The sequence below is a fragment of the Oncorhynchus gorbuscha genome, linkage group LG12 (assembly GCF_021184085.1).
Source record: "Oncorhynchus gorbuscha isolate QuinsamMale2020 ecotype Even-year linkage group LG12, OgorEven_v1.0, whole genome shotgun sequence".
Lineage (NCBI taxonomy): Eukaryota > Metazoa > Chordata > Actinopteri > Salmoniformes > Salmonidae > Oncorhynchus > Oncorhynchus gorbuscha.
Window position 1 is genome coordinate 2,314,989 of NC_060184.1, and position 17,959 is coordinate 2,332,947.

A 17,959-nucleotide genomic window follows, 5' to 3' on the forward strand; every position below is an offset into this window, starting at 1 on the left:
TCTATGACTGATTCAAGTATTTTTAGCCAAATCCTAATTGGTATGTTGAAATTTATGTTTCTTTTGATGGCATAGAATGCCCTTCTTGCCTTGTCTCTCAGATCGTTCACAGCTTTGTGGAAGTTACCTGTGGCGCTGATGTTTAGGCCAAGGTATGTATAGTTTGTTGTGTGCTCTAGGGCAACAGTGTCTAGATGGAATTTGTATTTGTGGTCCTGGTGACTGGATCTTTTTTGGAACACCATTATTTTGGTCTTACTGAGATTTACTGTCAGGGCCCAGGTCTGACAGAATCTGTGCATAATATCTAGGTGCTGCTGTAGGCCCTCCTTGGTTGGTGACAGAAGCACCAGATCATCAGCAAACAGCAGACATTTGACTTCGGATTCTAGTAGGGTGAGGCCTGGTGCTGCAGACGGTTCTAGTGCCCGCGCCAATTCGTATATATATATATATATATATTTTGAAGCGGGTGGGGCTTAAGCTGCATCCCTGTCTCACCCCACGACCCTGTGTGAAGAAATGTGTGTGTTTTTTGCCAATTTTAACCGCACACTTGTTGTTTGTGTACATGGATTTTATAATGTCGTATGTTTTACTCCCCAACACCACTTTCCATCAGTTTGTATAGCAGACCCTCATGCCAAATTGAGTCGAAGGCTTTTTTGAAATCAACAAAGCATGAGAAGACTTTGCGTTTGTTTTGGTTTGTTTGGTTGTCAATTAGGGTGTGCAGGATGAATACATGGTCTGTTGTACGGTAATTTGGTAAAAACCCAATTTGACATTTGCTCAGTACATTGTTTTCATTGAGGAAATGTACGAGTCTGCTGTTAATAATAATGCAGAGGATTTTCCCAAGGTTACTGTTGACACATATTCCACAGTAGCTATTGGGGTCAAATTTGTCTCCACTTTTGTGGATTGGGGTGATCAGTCCTTGGTTCCAAATATTGGGGAAGATGCCAGAGCTAAGTATGATGTTAAAGAGTTTTAGTATAGCCAATTGGAATTTGTTGTCTGTATATTTGATCATTTCATTGAGGATACCATCAACACCACAGGCCTTTTTGGGTTGGAGGGTTTTTATTTTGTCCTGTAACTCATTCAATGTAATTGGAGAATCCAGTGGGTTCTGGTAGTCTTTAATAGTTGATTCTAAGATCTGTATTTGATCATATATATGTTTTTGCTCTTTATTCTTTGTTATAGAGCCAAAAAGATTGGAGAAGTGGTTTACCCATCTTCATTTTGGATAGATAATTCTTCATGTTGTTGTTTGTTTAGTGTTTTCCAATTTTCCCAGAAGTGGTTAGAGTCTATTCTTCAATTGCATTGAGCTGATCTCTCTCTCTCTCTCTCTCTCTCTCTCTCTCTCTCTCTCTCTCTCTCTCTCTCTCTCTCTCTCTCTCTCTCTCTTTCCCTCTTTCCCTCTCTCTTCCCCTCTTCCTGTCTCTCTCTCTATATCTCTCTCTCTCTCCCCCTCTCTCTCCCCCTCTCCCTCTGTCTCTCTCCCTCGCTCTCTCGCTCTCTGTCTCTCTCTGTCTCCCCTCTCTCTCTCTCTTTCCCTCTTTCCCTCTCTCTTCCCCTCTTCCTGTCTCTCTCTCTATATCTCTCTCTCCCCCCTCTCCCTCTGTCTCTCTCCCTCGCTCTCTCGCTCTCTGTCTCTCTCTGTCTCCCTCTCTCTCTCTCTCTTTCCCTCTTTCCCTCTCTCTTCCCCTCTTCCTGTCTCTCTCTCTATCTCTCTCTCTCTCTATATATCTATCTCTCTCTCTCTCTCTCTGTCTGTCTGTCTGTCTGAAACAAAATCCGACCTCAAAAAGCACTAATCTTTCAGCACTAGTATCCTCAGCCTCAACGTGTCTGTCTGTCTGTCTGTCTGTCTGTCTGTCTGTCTGTCTGTCTGTCTGTCTGTCTGTCTGTCTGTCTGTCTGTCTGTCTGTCTGTCTGTCTGTCTGTCTGTCTGTCTGTCTGTCTGTCTGTCTGTCTGTCTGTCTGTCTGTCTGTCTGTCTGTCTGTCTGTCTGTCTGACACGTGGACTGCACCACCAGCTGTTCACCACAGCAACACCCCTCCCACTTCCTTTTTCCTGTGGGTAGCCATGGTTACATGACGCGTCCACATACCTCTGCCGTTAATGTTTGTGCTGAGTCGGCAGCTCCGCTCTGAATCATAACACACACACACATGCATACACACGCTAGGCTTAGCAGCAACTGCTTGGATTATCTGTAGAGGAAATTACTATTAAAATACCCCGTTTCGGCCCACGCAAATATACACTGACAGACAAGAGGTCAGATGGACAGACCTTCACTGTTCAAACAGTCCAGGTCTGGAAGCTACAGTGCCTTGCAAAACTATTCATATGTTTTTCCTATTTTGTTGCATTACAACTTGTAATTTAAATTGATTTTTTTTTTAGTTATAAAAAAGTATCCAAATATTTGAACATCCCACAGAGCATCATTAAATCCATTATTAAAAAATGGATAACCCTGAAGGAGCTGCAAAGCTCCACAGCGGAGATTGGAGTATCTGTCCATAGGACCACTTTAAGTCGTACACTCCACAGAGCTGGGCTTTATGGAAGTGGCCAGAAAAAAGCCATTGCTTCAAAAAAAATGAGCAAACACGTTTGGTGTTCACCAAAAGGCATCTGGGAGACTCTCCAAACATATGGAATAAGGTACTCTGGTCAGATGAGACTAAAATGTAGCTTTTTGGCCATCAAGCAGAACGCTAAGTCTGGCGCAAACCCAACACCTCTCTGCGCCCCGAGAACACCATCCCCATAGCAGTGGATGGGGCTAAATACAGGGACATTTTTGAGGGAAACCTGTTTCAGTCTCTCAGAGATTTGAGACTGGGATGGAGGTTCACCTTCCAGCAGGACAATGACCCAGAGCATCCTGCTAAAGCAACACTTGAGGGGGGGAACATCTAAATGCTTTGGAATGGCCTAGTCAAAGCCCAGACCTCAGTCCAATTGAGAATCTGTGGTATGACTTAAAGATTGCTGTACACCAGCGGAACCCATCCTACTTGAAGGAGCTGGAGCAGTTTTGCCTTGAAGAATGGGCAAGCATCCCAGTGGCTAGATTTGCCAAGCTTATAGACACATACCCTAAGCGATTTGCAGCTGTAATTGGTGCAAAAGGTCTACAAAGTACTGACATTGGGGGGTTAATCGTTTCTCAAGTTTTCAGTTTTTTGTTGTTGTCTTATTTGGTCCTGTGTAGCTCAGTTGGTAGAGCATGGCGCTTGTAACGCCAGGGTAGTGGGTTCGATCCCCGGGACCACCCATACGTAGAATGTATGCACACATGACTGTAAGTCGCTTTGGATAAAAGCGTCTGCTAAATGGCATATATTATTTGTTGTTTGTTTCACAATAAAACATATTTTGCATCTTCAAAGTGTTGTGAAAATCAAGTGATACGAACACCCCCAAAAATATATTTTAATTCCAGGTTGTAAGGCAACAAAATAGGAAAAATACCAAGGGGGTGAATAGAAGCCACTGTGTTGAAACAGACAAGGTCGGGAGGCCATATGGAAAACAAATTCACTGTTCAAGGAAGGAAGGAAGGAAGGAAGGAAGGAAGGAAGCAAGGAAAGATAGAAAGAAATAAAGAAAGAAAAAGATAAGCAAGGAAGGAAGTATTGAATAGTCCTTAGGTAATGAATAGTCTTCTGACTCAGTGTATCTGACGATGTTCCCACAGGAAAGAGCTTCACACTGACCATCACAGTGTTCACCAACCCTCCTCAAGTAGCAACGTACCATCGAGCCATTAAAGTCACTGTGGACGGACCCCGTGAACCAAGGAGTGAGTACACACACACGCGCACGCAAGCACACACACCTCATCAAGTGTTGTTGGAATGAATTTCGAAATAATTCTAAAACGGTGTGTGTGTGTGTGTGTGTGTGTGTGTGTGTGTGTGTGTGTGTGTGTGTGTGTGTGTGTGTGTGTGTGTGTGTGTGTGTGTGTGTGTGTGTGTGTGTGTGTGTGTGTGTGTGTGTGTGCGTGTGCGTGTGCGTGTGGAGGTATACGGGGTAGCAGAGTGCTAGACCTAGCTCGGTTTAATGGTGCTTATAAAAACAACTGAAGAGGGAAAAAAACTTGACAATTTCCATCTAGTGCCAACTGGTCTGGCAGGCAGCTGTTCTCTCCTCCCTTGTTTTCCTCCCTCCCTCACTCTCCTCTGCTCTCTATTCATAAAAACATTATTCTCAACTCTAGCGTCTCAATGAACACTATCACATCACAAAAAAACTTTCCCCATCTCCCCTCTTCCCCTCTCTTCCCCTCCTCCCCTCCCTTCCTCTCTCCATTGCCCAGTCTTAGTAAGTCGTAATTAAGAGGCCCTTCACACACTGGGCTACGGAGAGATGGAGGTAAGGGGACGTATAGGGAGGGAGGTAAGGGGATGTATAGGGAGGGAGGGAGGGAGGTAAGGGGATGTATAGGGAGGGAGGTAAGGGGACGTATAGGGAGGGAGGTAAGGGGACGTATAGGGAGGGAGGGAAGGAGGTAAGGGGATGTATAGGGAGGGAGGGAGGTAAGGGGACGTATAGGGACGGAGGGAGGTAAGGGGATGTATAGGGAGGGAGGGAGGCAAGGGGACGTATAGGGAGGGAGGGAGGTAAGTGGATGAATAGGGAGGGAGGTAAGGGGATGTATAGGGAGGGAGGGAGGCAAGGGGACGTATAGGGAGGGAGGGAGGTAAGTGGATGAATAGGGAGGGAGGTAAGGGGAAGTATAGGGAGGGAGGTAAGGGGATGTATAGGGAGGGAGGGAGGCAAGGGGACGTATAGGGAGGAGATAAGGGGACGTATAGGGAGGGAGGTAAGGGGACGTATAGGGAGGGAGGTAAGGGGAAGTATAGGGAGGGAGGGAGGTAAGGGGACGTATAGGGAGGGAGGGAGGTAAGGGGACGTATAGGGAGGGAGGTAAGGGGATGTATAGGGAGGGAGGTAAGGGGACGTATAGGGAGGGAGGTAAGGGGACATATAGGGAGGGAGGCAGGTAAGGGGACGTATAGGGAGGGAGGTAAGGGGACGTATAGGGAGGGAGGGAGGTAAGGGGACGTATAGGGAGGGAGGTAAGGGGACGTATAGGGAAGGAGGTAAGGGGACGTATAGGGAGTGAGGTAAGGGGACGTATAGGGAGGGAGGTAAGGGGACGTATAGGGAGGGAGGTAAGGGGACGTATAGGGAGGGAGGGAGGTAAGGGGACGTATAGGGAGGGAGGTAAGGGGACGTATAGGGAGGGAGGTAAGGGGAAGTATAGGGAGGGAGGTAAGGGGAAGTATAGGGAGGGAGGGAGGTAAGGGGACGTATAGGGAGGGAGGTAAGGGGACGTATAGGGAGGGAGGTAAGGGGACGTATAGGGAGGGAGGGAGGGAGGTAAGGGGACGTATAGGGAGGGAGGGAGGTATAGGGAGGGAGGTAAGGGGACGTATAGAGAGGGAGGGAGGTAAGGGGACGTATAGGGAGGAGGTAAGGGGACGTATAGGGAGGGAGGTAAGGGGACGTATAGGGAGGGAGGGAGGTATAGGGAGGGAGGGAGGGAGGTAAGGGGACGTATAGGGAGGGAGGGAGGTATAGGGAGGGAGGGAGGGAGGTAAGGGGACGTATATGGAGGGAGGGAGGGAGGTATAGGGAGGGAGGTAAGGGGACGTATAGGGAGGGAGGGAGGGAGGTAAGGGGACGTATAGGGAGGGAGGGAGGGAGGTATAGGGAGGGAGGTAAGGGGACGTATAGGGAGGGAGGTAAGGGGAGGTATAGGGAGGGAGGGAGGGAGGGAGGTATAGGGAGGGAGGTAAGGGGAAGTATAGGGAGGGAGGGAGGTAAGGGGACGTATAGGGAGGGAGGGAGGTAAGGGGAAGTATAGGGAGGGAGGGAGGGAGGTAAGGGGACGTATAGGGAGGGAGGGAGGGAGGTATAGGGAGGGAGGTAAGGGGAGGTATAGGGAGGGAGGGAGGTAAGGGGACGTATAGGGAGGGAGGGAGGGAGGGAGGGAGGGAGGGAGGGAGGGAGGTAAGACTATAGACTATCAGTAAAATGTCAACCAACTATCTACAAATCCAACCTCTAACCCTAACCTTGGCCCTTAGCCTTTATTCTAAACTTAACCTTAACCTCAGCAAGCAGTTGCTTATCAACAGTGTGTTGATAGCATGACAATCTGGACCATCTACAGATGGAACATCATCCCCCAAAAAGATATTAAGATTCAGTCAAAATGACTTTTTTTATCAAATACATTTTATACATTTGTTGAGCTGACCATTTTTTTTTGACTTCACTGAGAATGCTGTGGTAGTTAAAGACTTCACTGAGAATGCTGTGGTAGTTAAAGACTTCACTGAGAATGCTGTGGTAGTTAACGACTTCACTGAGAATGCTGTGGTAGTTAACGACTTCACTGAGAATGCTGTGGTAGTTAAAGACTTCACTGAGAATGCTGTGGTAGTTAACGACTTCACTGAGAATGCTGTGGTAGTTAACGACTTCACTGAGAATGCTGTGGTAGTTAACGACTTCACTGAGAATGCTGTGGTAGTTAAAGACTTCACTGAGAATGTTGTGGTAGTTAAAGACTTCACTGAGAATGCTGTGGTAGTTAAAGTGGTCTGTCTTTTGGTGGGTTGACTTCACTGAGAATGCTGTGGTAGTTAAAGTGGTCTGTCTTTTGGTGGGTTGACTTCACTGAGAATGCTGTGGTAGTTAAAGACTTCACTGAGAATGCTGTGGTAGTTAACGACTTCACTGAGAATGATGTGGTAGTTAACGACTTCACTGAGAATGCTGTGGTAGTTAACGACTTCACTGAGAATGCTGTGGTAGTTAACGACTTCACTGAGAATGCTGTGGTAGTTAACGACTTCACTGAGAATGCTGTGGTAGTTAAAGTATGTCTGTCTTTTGGTGGGTTGACATTACTGAATGCTGTGGTAGTTAAAGTGGTTTGTCTTTTATGGGTTGACATTACTGAGAATGCTGTGGTAGTTAAAGTGGTCTGTCTTTTATGGGTTGACACTACTGAATGCTGTGGTAGTTAAAGTGGTCTGTCTTTTGTGGGTTGACACTACTGAATGCTGTGGTAGTTAAAGTGGTCTGTCTTTTGTGGGTTGACATTACTGAATGCTGTGGTAGTTAAAGTGGTCTGTCTTTTGGTGGGTTGACACTACTGAATGCTGTGGTAGTTAAAGTATGTCTGTCTTTTATGGGTTGACACTACTGAATGCTGTGGTAGTTAAAGTGGTCTGTCTTTTGGTGGGTTGACATTACTGAATGCTGTGGTAGTTAAAGTGGTCTGTCTTTTGTGGGTTGACACTACTGAATGCTGTGGTAGTTAAAGTGGTCTGTCTTTTGGTGGGTTGACACTACTGAATGCTGTGGTAGTTAAAGTGGTCTGTCTTTTGGTGGGTTGACACTACTGAATGCTGTGGTAGTTAAAGTGGTCTGTCTTTTGTGGGTTGACACTACTGAATGCTGTGGTAGTTAAAGTGGTCTGTCTTTTGGTGGGTTGACACTACTGAATGCTGTGGTAGTTAAAGTGGTCTGTCTTTTGGTGGGTTGACATTACTGAATGCTGTGGTAGTTAAAGTGGTCTGTCTTTTATGGGTTGACATTACTGAGAATGCTGTGGTAGTTAAAGTGGTCTGTCTTTTATGGGTTGACACTACTGAATGCTGTGGTAGTTAAAGTATGTCTGTCTTTTGGTGGGTTGACACTACTGAATGCTGTGGTAGTTAAAGTATGTCTGTCTTTTGGTGGGTTGACACTACTGAATGCTGTGGTAGTTAAAGTATGTCTGTCTTTTGGTGGGTTGACACTACTGAATGCTGTGGTAGTTACAGTATGTCTGTCTTTTGTGGGTTGACACTACTGAATGCTGTGGTAGTTAAAGTATGTCTGTCTTTTGTGGGTTGACACTACTGAATGCTGTGGTAGTTAAAGTGGTCTGTCTTTGGTGGGTTGACATTACTGAATGCTGTGGTAGTTAAAGTGGTCTGTCTTTTGTGGGTTGACACTACTGAATGCTGTGGTAGTTAAAGTGGTCTGTCTTTTGGTGGGTTGACACTACTGAATGCTGTGGTAGTTAAAGTGGTCTGTCTTTTGTGGGTTGACATTACTGAATGCTGTGGTAGTTAAAGTGGTCTGTCTTTTGTGGGTTGACACTACTGAATGCTGTGGTAGTTAAAGTATGTCTGTCTTTTATGGGTTGACACTACTGAATGCTGTGGTAGTTAAAGTGGTCTGTCTTTTATGGGTTGACACTACTGAATGCTGTGGTAGTTAAAGTGGTCTGTCTTTTGGTGGGTTGACATTACTGAATGCTGTGGTAGTTAAAGTGGTCTGTCTTTTGTGGGTTGACACTACTGAATGCTGTGGTAGTTAAAGTGGTCTGTCTTTTGGTGGGTTGACACTACTGAATGCTGTGGTAGTTAAAGTGGTCTGTCTTTTGGTGGGTTGACACTACTGAATGCTGTGGTAGTTAAAGTGGTCTGTCTTTTGTGGGTTGACACTACTGAATGCTGTGGTAGTTAAAGTGGTCTGTCTTTTGTGGGTTGACACTACTGAATGCTGTGGTAGTTAAAGTGGTCTGTCTTTTGGTGGGTTGACACTACTGAATGCTGTGGTAGTTAAAGTGGTCTGTCTTTTGGTGGGTTGACACTACTGAATGCTGTGGTAGTTAAAGTGGTCTGTCTTTTGTGGGTTGACACTACTGAATGCTGTGGTAGTTAAAGTGGTCTGTCTTTTGGTGGGTTGACACTACTGAATGCTGTGGTAGTTAAAGTGGTCTGTCTTTTGGTGGGTTGACATTACTGAATGCTGTGGTAGTTAAAGTGGTCTGTCTTTTATGGGTTGACATTACTGAGAATGCTGTGGTAGTTAAAGTGGTCTGTCTTTTATGGGTTGACACTACTGAATGCTGTGGTAGTTAAAGTATGTCTGTCTTTTGGTGGGTTGACACTACTGAATGCTGTGGTAGTTAAAGTATGTCTGTCTTTTGGTGGGTTGACACTACTGAATGCTGTGGTAGTTAAAGTATGTCTGTCTTTTGGTGGGTTGACACTACTGAATGCTGTGGTAGTTACAGTATGTCTGTCTTTTGTGGGTTGACACTACTGAATGCTGTGGTAGTTAAAGTATGTCTGTCTTTTGGTGGGTTGACACTACTGAATGCTGTGGTAGTTACAGTGGTCTGTCTTTTGTGGGTTGACACTACTGAATGCTGTGGTAGTTAAAGTGGTCTGTCTTTGGTGGGTTGACACTACTGAATGCTGTGGTAGTTAAAGTGGTCTGTGACACTACTGAATGCTGTGGTAGTTTGGTCTGTCTTTTGGTGGGTTGACACTACTGAATGCTGTGGTAGTTAAAGTGGTCTGTCTTTTGGTGGGTTGACATTACTGAATGCTGTGGTAGTTAAAGTGGTCTGTCTTTGGTGGGTTGACACTACTGAATGCTGTGGTAGTTAAAGTGGTCTGTCTTTTATGGGTTGACACTACTGAATGCTGTGGTAGTTACAGTGGTCTGTCTTTTGGTGGGTTGACACTACTGAATGCTGTGGTAGTTAAAGTGGTCTGTCTTTGGTGGGTTGACACTACTGAATGCTGTGGTAGTTAAAGTGGTCTGTCTTTGGTGGGTTGACACTACTGAATGCTGTGGTAGTTAAAGTGGTCTGTCTTTTGTGGGTTGACATTACTGAATGCTGTGGTAGTTACAGTGGTCTGTCTTTTGGTGGGTTGACACTACTGAATGCTGTGGTAGTTAAAGTGGTCTGTCTTTTTGTGGGTTGACACTACTGAATGCTGTGGTAGTTAAAGTGGTCTGTCTTTTGGTGGGTTGACATTACTGAATGATGTTGTAGTTAAAGTGGTCTGTCTTTTGTGGGTTGACACTACTGAATGCTGTGGTAGTTAAAGTGGTCTGTCTTTTGGTGGGTTGACACTACTGAATGCTGTGGTAGTTAAAGTATGTCTGTCTTTGGTGGGTTGACACTACTGAATGCTGTGGTAGTTAAAGTGGTCTGTCTTTTGGTGGGTTGACACTACTGAATGCTGTGGTAGTTAAAGTGGTCTGTCTTTTGGTGGGTTGACATTACTGAATGCTGTGGTAGTTAAAGTGGTCTGTCTTTGGTGGGTTGACACTACTGAATGCTGTGGTAGTTAAAGTGGTCTGTCTTTTATGGGTTGACACTACTGAATGCTGTGGTAGTTACAGTGGTCTGTCTTTTGGTGGGTTGACACTACTGAATGCTGTGGTAGTTAAAGTGGTCTGTCTTTGGTGGGTTGACACTACTGAATGCTGTGGTAGTTAAAGTGGTCTGTCTTTGGTGGGTTGACACTACTGAATGCTGTGGTAGTTAAAGTGGTCTGTCTTTTGTGGGTTGACATTACTGAATGCTGTGGTAGTTACAGTGGTCTGTCTTTTGGTGGGTTGACACTACTGAATGCTGTGGTAGTTAAAGTGGTCTGTCTTTTTGTGGGTTGACATTACTGAATGCTGTGGTAGTTAAAGTATGTCTGTCTTTGGTGGGTTGACACTACTGAATGCTGTGGTAGTTAAAGTGGTCTGTCTTTTGGTGGGTTGACACTACTGAATGCTGTGGTAGTTAAAGTGGTCTGTCTTTTGGTGGGTTGACATTACTGAATGCTGTTGTAGTTAAAGTGGTCTGTCTTTTGTGGGTTGACACTACTGAATGCTGTGGTAGTTAAAGTGGTCTGTCTTTTGGTGGGTTGACACTACTGAATGCTGTGGTAGTTAAAGTATGTCTGTCTTTGGTGGGTTGACACTACTGAATGCTGTGGTAGTTAAAGTGGTCTGTCTTTTGGTGGGTTGACACTACTGAATGCTGTGGTAGTTAAAGTAGTCTGTCTTTTGGTGGGTTGACATTACTGAATGCTGTGGTAGTTAAAGTGGTCTGTCTTTGGTGGGTTGACACTACTGAATGCTGTGGTAGTTAAAGTGGTCTGTCTTTTATGGGTTGACACTACTGAATGCTGTGGTAGTTACAGTGGTCTGTCTTTTGGTGGGTTGACACTACTGAATGCTGTGGTAGTTAAAGTGGTCTGTCTTTGGTGGGTTGACACTACTGAATGCTGTGGTAGTTAAAGTGGTCTGTCTTTGGTGGGTTGACACTACTGAATGCTGTGGTAGTTAAAGTGGTCTGTCTTTTGTGGGTTGACATTACTGAATGCTGTGGTAGTTAAAGTGGTCTGTCTTTTGGTGGGTTGACACTACTGAATGCTGTGGTAGTTAAAGTATGTCTGTCTTTTGTGGGTTGACACTACTGAATGCTGTGGTAGTTAAAGTGGTCTGTCTTTTTGTGGGTTGACATTACTGAATACTGTGGTAGTTAAAGTATGTCTGTCTTTTTGTGGGTTGACATTACTGAATGCTGTGGTAGTTAAAGTATGTCTGTCTTTTTGTGGGTTGACACTACTGAATGCTGTGGTAGTTAAAGTATGTCTGTCTTTTTGTGGGTTGACACTACTGAATGCTGTGGTAGTTAAAGTATGTCTGTCTTTTTGTGGGTTGACACTACTGAATGCTGTGGTAGTTAAAGTATGTCTGTCTTTTTGTGGGTTGACACTACTGAATGCTGTGGTAGTTAAAGTGGTCTGTCTTTTGGTGGGTTGACACTACTGAATGCTGTGGTAGTTAAAGTGGTCTGTCTTTTGGTGGGTTGACATTACTGAATGCTGTGGTAGTTAAAGTGGTCTGTCTTTGGTGGGTTGACACTACTGAATGCTGTGGTAGTTAAAGTGGTCTGTCTTTTATGGGTTGACACTACTGAATGCTGTGGTAGTTACAGTGGTCTGTCTTTTGGTGGGTTGACACTACTGAATGCTGTGGTAGTTAAAGTGGTCTGTCTTTTATGGGTTGACACTACTGAATGCTGTGGTAGTTACAGTGGTCTGTCTTTTGGTGGGTTGACACTACTGAATGCTGTGGTAGTTAAAGTGGTCTGTCTTTTGTGGGTTGACATTACTGAATGCTGTGGTAGTTACAGTGGTCTGTCTTTTGGTGGGTTGACACTACTGAATGCTGTGGTAGTTAAAGTGGTCTGTCTTTTTGTGGGTTGACATTACTGAATGCTGTGGTAGTTAAAGTATGTCTGTCTTTGGTGGGTTGACACTACTGAATGCTGTGGTAGTTAAAGTGGTCTGTCTTTTGGTGGGTTGACACTACTGAATGCTGTGGTAGTTAAAGTGGTCTGTCTTTTGGTGGGTTGACATTACTGAATGCTGTTGTAGTTAAAGTGGTCTGTCTTTTGTGGGTTGACACTACTGAATGCTGTGGTAGTTAAAGTGGTCTGTCTTTTGGTGGGTTGACACTACTGAATGCTGTGGTAGTTAAAGTATGTCTGTCTTTGGTGGGTTGACACTACTGAATGCTGTGGTAGTTAAAGTGGTCTGTCTTTTGGTGGGTTGACACTACTGAATGCTGTGGTAGTTAAAGTGGTCTGTCTTTTGGTGGGTTGACATTACTGAATGCTATGGTAGTTAAAGTGGTCTGTCTTTGGTGGGTTGACACTACTGAATGCTGTGGTAGTTAAAGTGGTCTGTCTTTTATGGGTTGACACTACTGAATGCTGTGGTAGTTACAGTGGTCTGTCTTTTGGTGGGTTGACACTACTGAATGCTGTGGTAGTTAAAGTGGTCTGTCTTTGGTGGGTTGACACTACTGAATGCTGTGGTAGTTAAAGTGGTCTGTCTTTGGTGGGTTGACACTACTGAATGCTGTGGTAGTTAAAGTGGTCTGTCTTTTGTGGGTTGACATTACTGAATGCTGTGGTAGTTAAAGTGGTCTGTCTTTTGGTGGGTTGACACTACTGAATGCTGTGGTAGTTAAAGTATGTCTGTCTTTTGTGGGTTGACACTACTGAATGCTGTGGTAGTTAAAGTGGTCTGTCTTTTTGTGGGTTGACATTACTGAATGCTGTGGTAGTTAAAGTATGTCTGTCTTTTTGTGGGTTGACACTACTGAATGCTGTGGTAGTTAAAGTATGTCTGTCTTTTTGTGGGTTGACACTACTGAATGCTGTGGTAGTTAAAGTATGTCTGTCTTTTTGTGGGTTGACATTACTGAATGCTGTGGTAGTTAAAGTATGTCTGTCTTTTTGTGGGTTGACACTACTGAATGCTGTGGTAGTTAAAGTATGTCTGTCTTTTTGTGGGTTGACACTACTGAATGCTGTGGTAGTTAAAGTGGTCTGTCTTTTGGTGGGTTGACACTACTGAATGCTGTGGTAGTTAAAGTATGTCTGTCTTTTGGTGGGTTGACACTACTGAATGCTGTGGTAGTTAAAGTATGTCTGTCTTTTTGTGGGTTGACACTACTGAATGCTGTGGTAGTTAAAGTGGTCTGTCTTTTGGTGGGTTGACACTACTGAATGCTGTGGTAGTTAAAGTATGTCTGTCTTTTGGTGGGTTGACACTACTGAATGCACTGCCGGTTTTGAATCTGGCAAAAGATCTTATGCGCAAGGGAGCATACTATTGGGAGCATACTATTGGGAGCATACTATTGGGAGCATACTATTGGGAGCATACTATTGGGAGCATACTATTGGGAGCATACTATTGGGAGCATACTATTGGGAGCATACTATTGGGAGCATACTTTTCCCTGCTGAAATCTCTATTCTATCATTGTTTGGGTTGTTAATTAAATCAATGCAAATACTGTACATTATACTTTACTTGATAGTCTGTTAGATTAATTGGAAAATATGAAGTATTTTCAAAATTAGTTATCTCTTCTAAAACCTAAATTTATCCAACTATAAATAGTAGATTATACTGTCAAACTGTTAAGCTGTCTTGACTTTCTTTTATTAGTCAAAGTAAATTTGGTCTTAGTTGGGATAACTCTTAAGTTTAAAGTTCATATAACTAAAGTTGAAATTGATTGAAGTATGAATTGTAAGTTATACGGACAAATTGGTAAGTTAGGATAGCTTGAATTGGTAAGTTAGGATAGCTTGAAACGTAAAGTTGATAAAAGCTTGAAAAAAGGAATATAGTGAGTTGAAACAACATGTTTTCCAGTGAGGGTGAGAACGCTGGCGCGTCTTAGCATTGGACTCCGTCTTATAAAAACACATTTTGTAACTGAGAGGCAAACAGACGACGACTGTGTGTTTCCATCTCAGAGATTGAGGACACATCTCGGATGCGCTGTCATTATTTAATTACTGTAGATTGATGCTTGTTCTTTTCCCCCCACATCCTCTCCACGTTGTCTCTGTTTTGTCATTCTGTTTATTCAAGCAAATCATTCAAATGTATTTCATAAAATGCCTTTCTTACATTACCCCGTTGGCACTAAGTGCTTTACAGTTACCCAGTAAGCAAGCAAAGATTACAAATTGTATTACTGTTGTTAAATTCTCTCTCCTTCATTCAGTGGAAGAGGGAGATAGGGAATAATTAAGAGAGTATCTAGGGACTAATGTTATTCATGTGTTAATGTGTTTGTACTTCTACAGGAAGTCACATGACTTCTACAGGAAGTCACATGACTTCTACAGGAAGTCACATGACTTCTACAGGAAGTCACATGACTTCTACAGGCGTGGAACTTGAAGAGAACACTCCTTCTGAGTTGCTGTGTTTATTCCTTCCCCCAGACCTAGCCCAGCTAGCATGTACAATGCCTTCGCAAAGGATCCCCTTCCTTTTTTCTCCACATTGTATTCCGTTACAGCCTTATTCTGATTGATTAAATTAAACATTTTCCTCATTAATGACAAAGCAAGAAAAAAAAAGGAAAAAAAATCCAAATGCACTATAAAGTTTCTTAAAGCTTGGTGAGAGCGTGGTTGTTCTATGGTTATTTATCATACAACCTTTCCACAACGCTCTGGGAACGGGGCAGGACAGTTGCTTAGCTTTGGAACGTCCTCAGCACAAGGGACTTGACAACAAACAAAAAAATAGCTTTCGTCTTCATCACTTTAACAGAATGTTTCCTAAAAGTTCAGATGTTGCATTTCATTTCTATTTTGGTATCGTTCTAGAAACGTTCTCCAGCTGGTTTGACATTGGGAATGTTCTCCTGTAGTTTAGAGAACATTAAGAAACATTATCCTTCTGCGGGAATGTCAGTACCTCAGCGTTACGTTTCCTACAGGTTTACTCATGGTTCTATTTAAAGTCATGTTCTCAAATTGTCCAGAGAACATTAAGAAACAACGTTCTTCTGTGGGAATTTCTGTACTTCCACAGAACATTTCACACAAGTTCCCAAGCGGTTCTTTTTAATGGCATATTTTTTTACTCCATTCTGTGAAAGTTCCCAAAAAAATGTTGTTCTCAGAACGTTTAGAGAATGTATGGTTCTCTTTTATTTCAGTTAGTGGCAATAATCTGGGAATGTTCTAGAATAAAATGTAATTGTAACAATCAAAAAGCTCCATAAGAACCACAATGAAACTTTATTAACGTTCGGGGAACGTTCTAAGAATATATATATATATATTGTTTTTTAATTATACATTTCGTTCTCAGCATCAACAAAACTCCCTATCCTTTATTTGGTTAAGTGCTATGATCTTAATGAGTGCTTGTTTCCTCTGAAATGGGGTCTGTTTGAACAAACTCAAATGTTTAGCTTTGTATGCCTTCCCATCCTGGTGGTGCTGATTCCATGACCAAAAAACAGAAGGTTTAAATCTCATTGATGCTTTGTCACATTAAAACGTTTTATGTGTTTGCAATACCTAAGCAAATTCATTTCAATGGGTCTGGCATTGGAGTAAAACATTTTTTTTTAAACCCAAAATAAGCTAGGAGTATTATTAAAAGTAAGTAAACCTATTGAAACATTTAGATAACATTTTAAGCAAGTTACTAAAAAAAAAACATATAATTTCCATCCCAGAAATATGTTACATGAACCAGAGTAAAACGTTCTCAGAACTTCCCTGGAACCAGAGTAAAACGTTCTCAGAACTTCCCTGGAACCAGAGTAAAACGTTCTCAGAACTTCCCTGGAACCAGAGTAAAACGTTCTCAGAACTTCCCTGGAACCAGAGTAAAACGTTCTCAGAACTTCCCTGGAACCAGAGTAAAACGTTCTCAGAACTTCCCTGGAACCAGAGTAAAACGTTCTCAGAACTTCCCTGGAACCAGAGTAAAACGTTTAGAGTAAAATTCTGCAGAATTTGTCTGCAGTTAAACAGTTATTTACCAAGAACAGGCAAAATGTAAAGTTTAAAAAACGTTCACTTTTACCAGTCAGGAAACGTATGGCTTCGTTCCCAGAACCAATGTGTACCAAAAACATTTGTTCCCGCAACTTCGAGGAACCAAATGTGCTAGCTGGGAGGTTTCTGTCTGTACTGTCAGTAGAGGACTACAGTAGCTAGCTATATGAACCACTGTAGTAGCAGTGAATGTCTACCTGGCTTTGTGTGGAGGTCAGTAGCAACTGTCTGTGTCTGTATGGTGAGTGGTTTGTTGGAACACTGTGTAATTGGGGTTAAGTGGCTCAGTGTGGTAGCTAGCTATACTGTGATATTAGCTAGAGGCTAACTGGCTGTACTGTAAGATACTGTGATATTAGCTAGAGGCTAACTGGCTGTACTGTATGATACTGTGGTATTAGCTAGAGGCTAACTGGCTGTACTGTATGATACTGTGATATTAGCTAGAGGCTAACTGGCTGTACTGTATGATACTGTGATATTAGCTAGAGGCTAACTGGCTGTACTGTATGATACTGTGGTATTAGCTAGAGGCTAACTGGCTATACTGTAAGATACTGTGATATTAGCTAGAGGCTAACTGGTTGTATGATATTGTGTAATTAGCTAGTGGCTAACTGGCTGTATGGTACTGTGATATTAGCTAGAGGCTAACCGGCTCTATAGTACTGTGGTATTAGCTAGTGGCTAACTGGCTGTATGGTACTGTGGTATTAGCTAGAGGCTAACCGGCTCTATAGTACTGTGGTACTTCTGTAGCTCAGTTGGTAGAGCATGGCGCTTGTAACGCCAGGGTAGTGGGTTCGATTCCCGGGACCACCCATACGTAGAATGTATGCACACATGACTGTAAGTCGCTTTGGATAAAAGCGTCTGCTAAACGGCATATTTTTTTTAATTTTTTTATTTTATTAGCTAGAGGCTAGCTGGCTGTATGGTACTGTGGTATTAGCTAGATGCTAGCTGGCTGTATGGTACTGTGATACTAACTAGAGGCTAACCGGATGTATAGTACTGTGATATTAGCTAGAGGCTAACTGGCTGTATGGTACTGTGGTATTAGCTAGATGCTAACTGGGTGTATGGTACTGTGGTATTAGCTAGAGGGTAGCAGGCTGTATGGTACTGTGATATTAGCTAGTGGCTAACTGGCTGTATGGTACTGTGATATTAGATAGAGGCTAACTGGCTGTATGGTACTGTGGTATTAGCTAGATGCTAACTGGGTGAGAGTGTCTCTCTGTGCTCACTGTGTGTAACAGTATAACTTTAGACCGTCCCCTCGCCAATACCCGGGCGCGAACCAGGGACCCTCTGCACACATCAACAGCAGTCACCCACGAAGCATCGTTACCCATCGCTCCACAAAAGCCACGGCCCTTGCGGAGCAAGGGGAACCACTACTTCAAGGTCTCAGAGCAAGTGACGTCACCGATTGAAACGCTATTTAGCGCGCACCACCGCTAACTAGCTAGCAGTTTCACATCCGTTACACTCACCCCCCTTTTGACCTCCTCCTTTTCCGCAGCAACCAGTGATACGGGTCAACAGCATCAATGTAACAGTATAATTTTAAACCGTCCCCTCGCCCATACCCGGGCGCGAACCAGGGACCCTCTGCACAAATCAACAGCAGTCACCCACGAAGCATCGTTACCCATCGCTCCACAAAAGCGGAGCAAGGGGAACCACTACTTCAAGGTCTCAGAGCAAGTGACGTCACC

The 17,959-nt window shown here is 43.6% G+C and overlaps 1 protein-coding gene across 1 annotated transcript in view; it reads left to right on the plus strand.

Moving 5' to 3' along the window:
• The window catches only part of LOC123990452 (runt-related transcription factor 2-like), a 164,294-nt gene that overhangs the window by 91,064 nt on the left and 55,271 nt on the right, over positions 1 to 17,959 (plus strand). Inside the window, exon 4 of the mRNA XM_046290989.1 lies at positions 3,729 to 3,833. Within this exon, the coding sequence (XP_046146945.1) occupies positions 3,729 to 3,833 (105 nt within the window). The remainder of the gene's footprint in view (positions 1 to 3,728; positions 3,834 to 17,959) is intronic.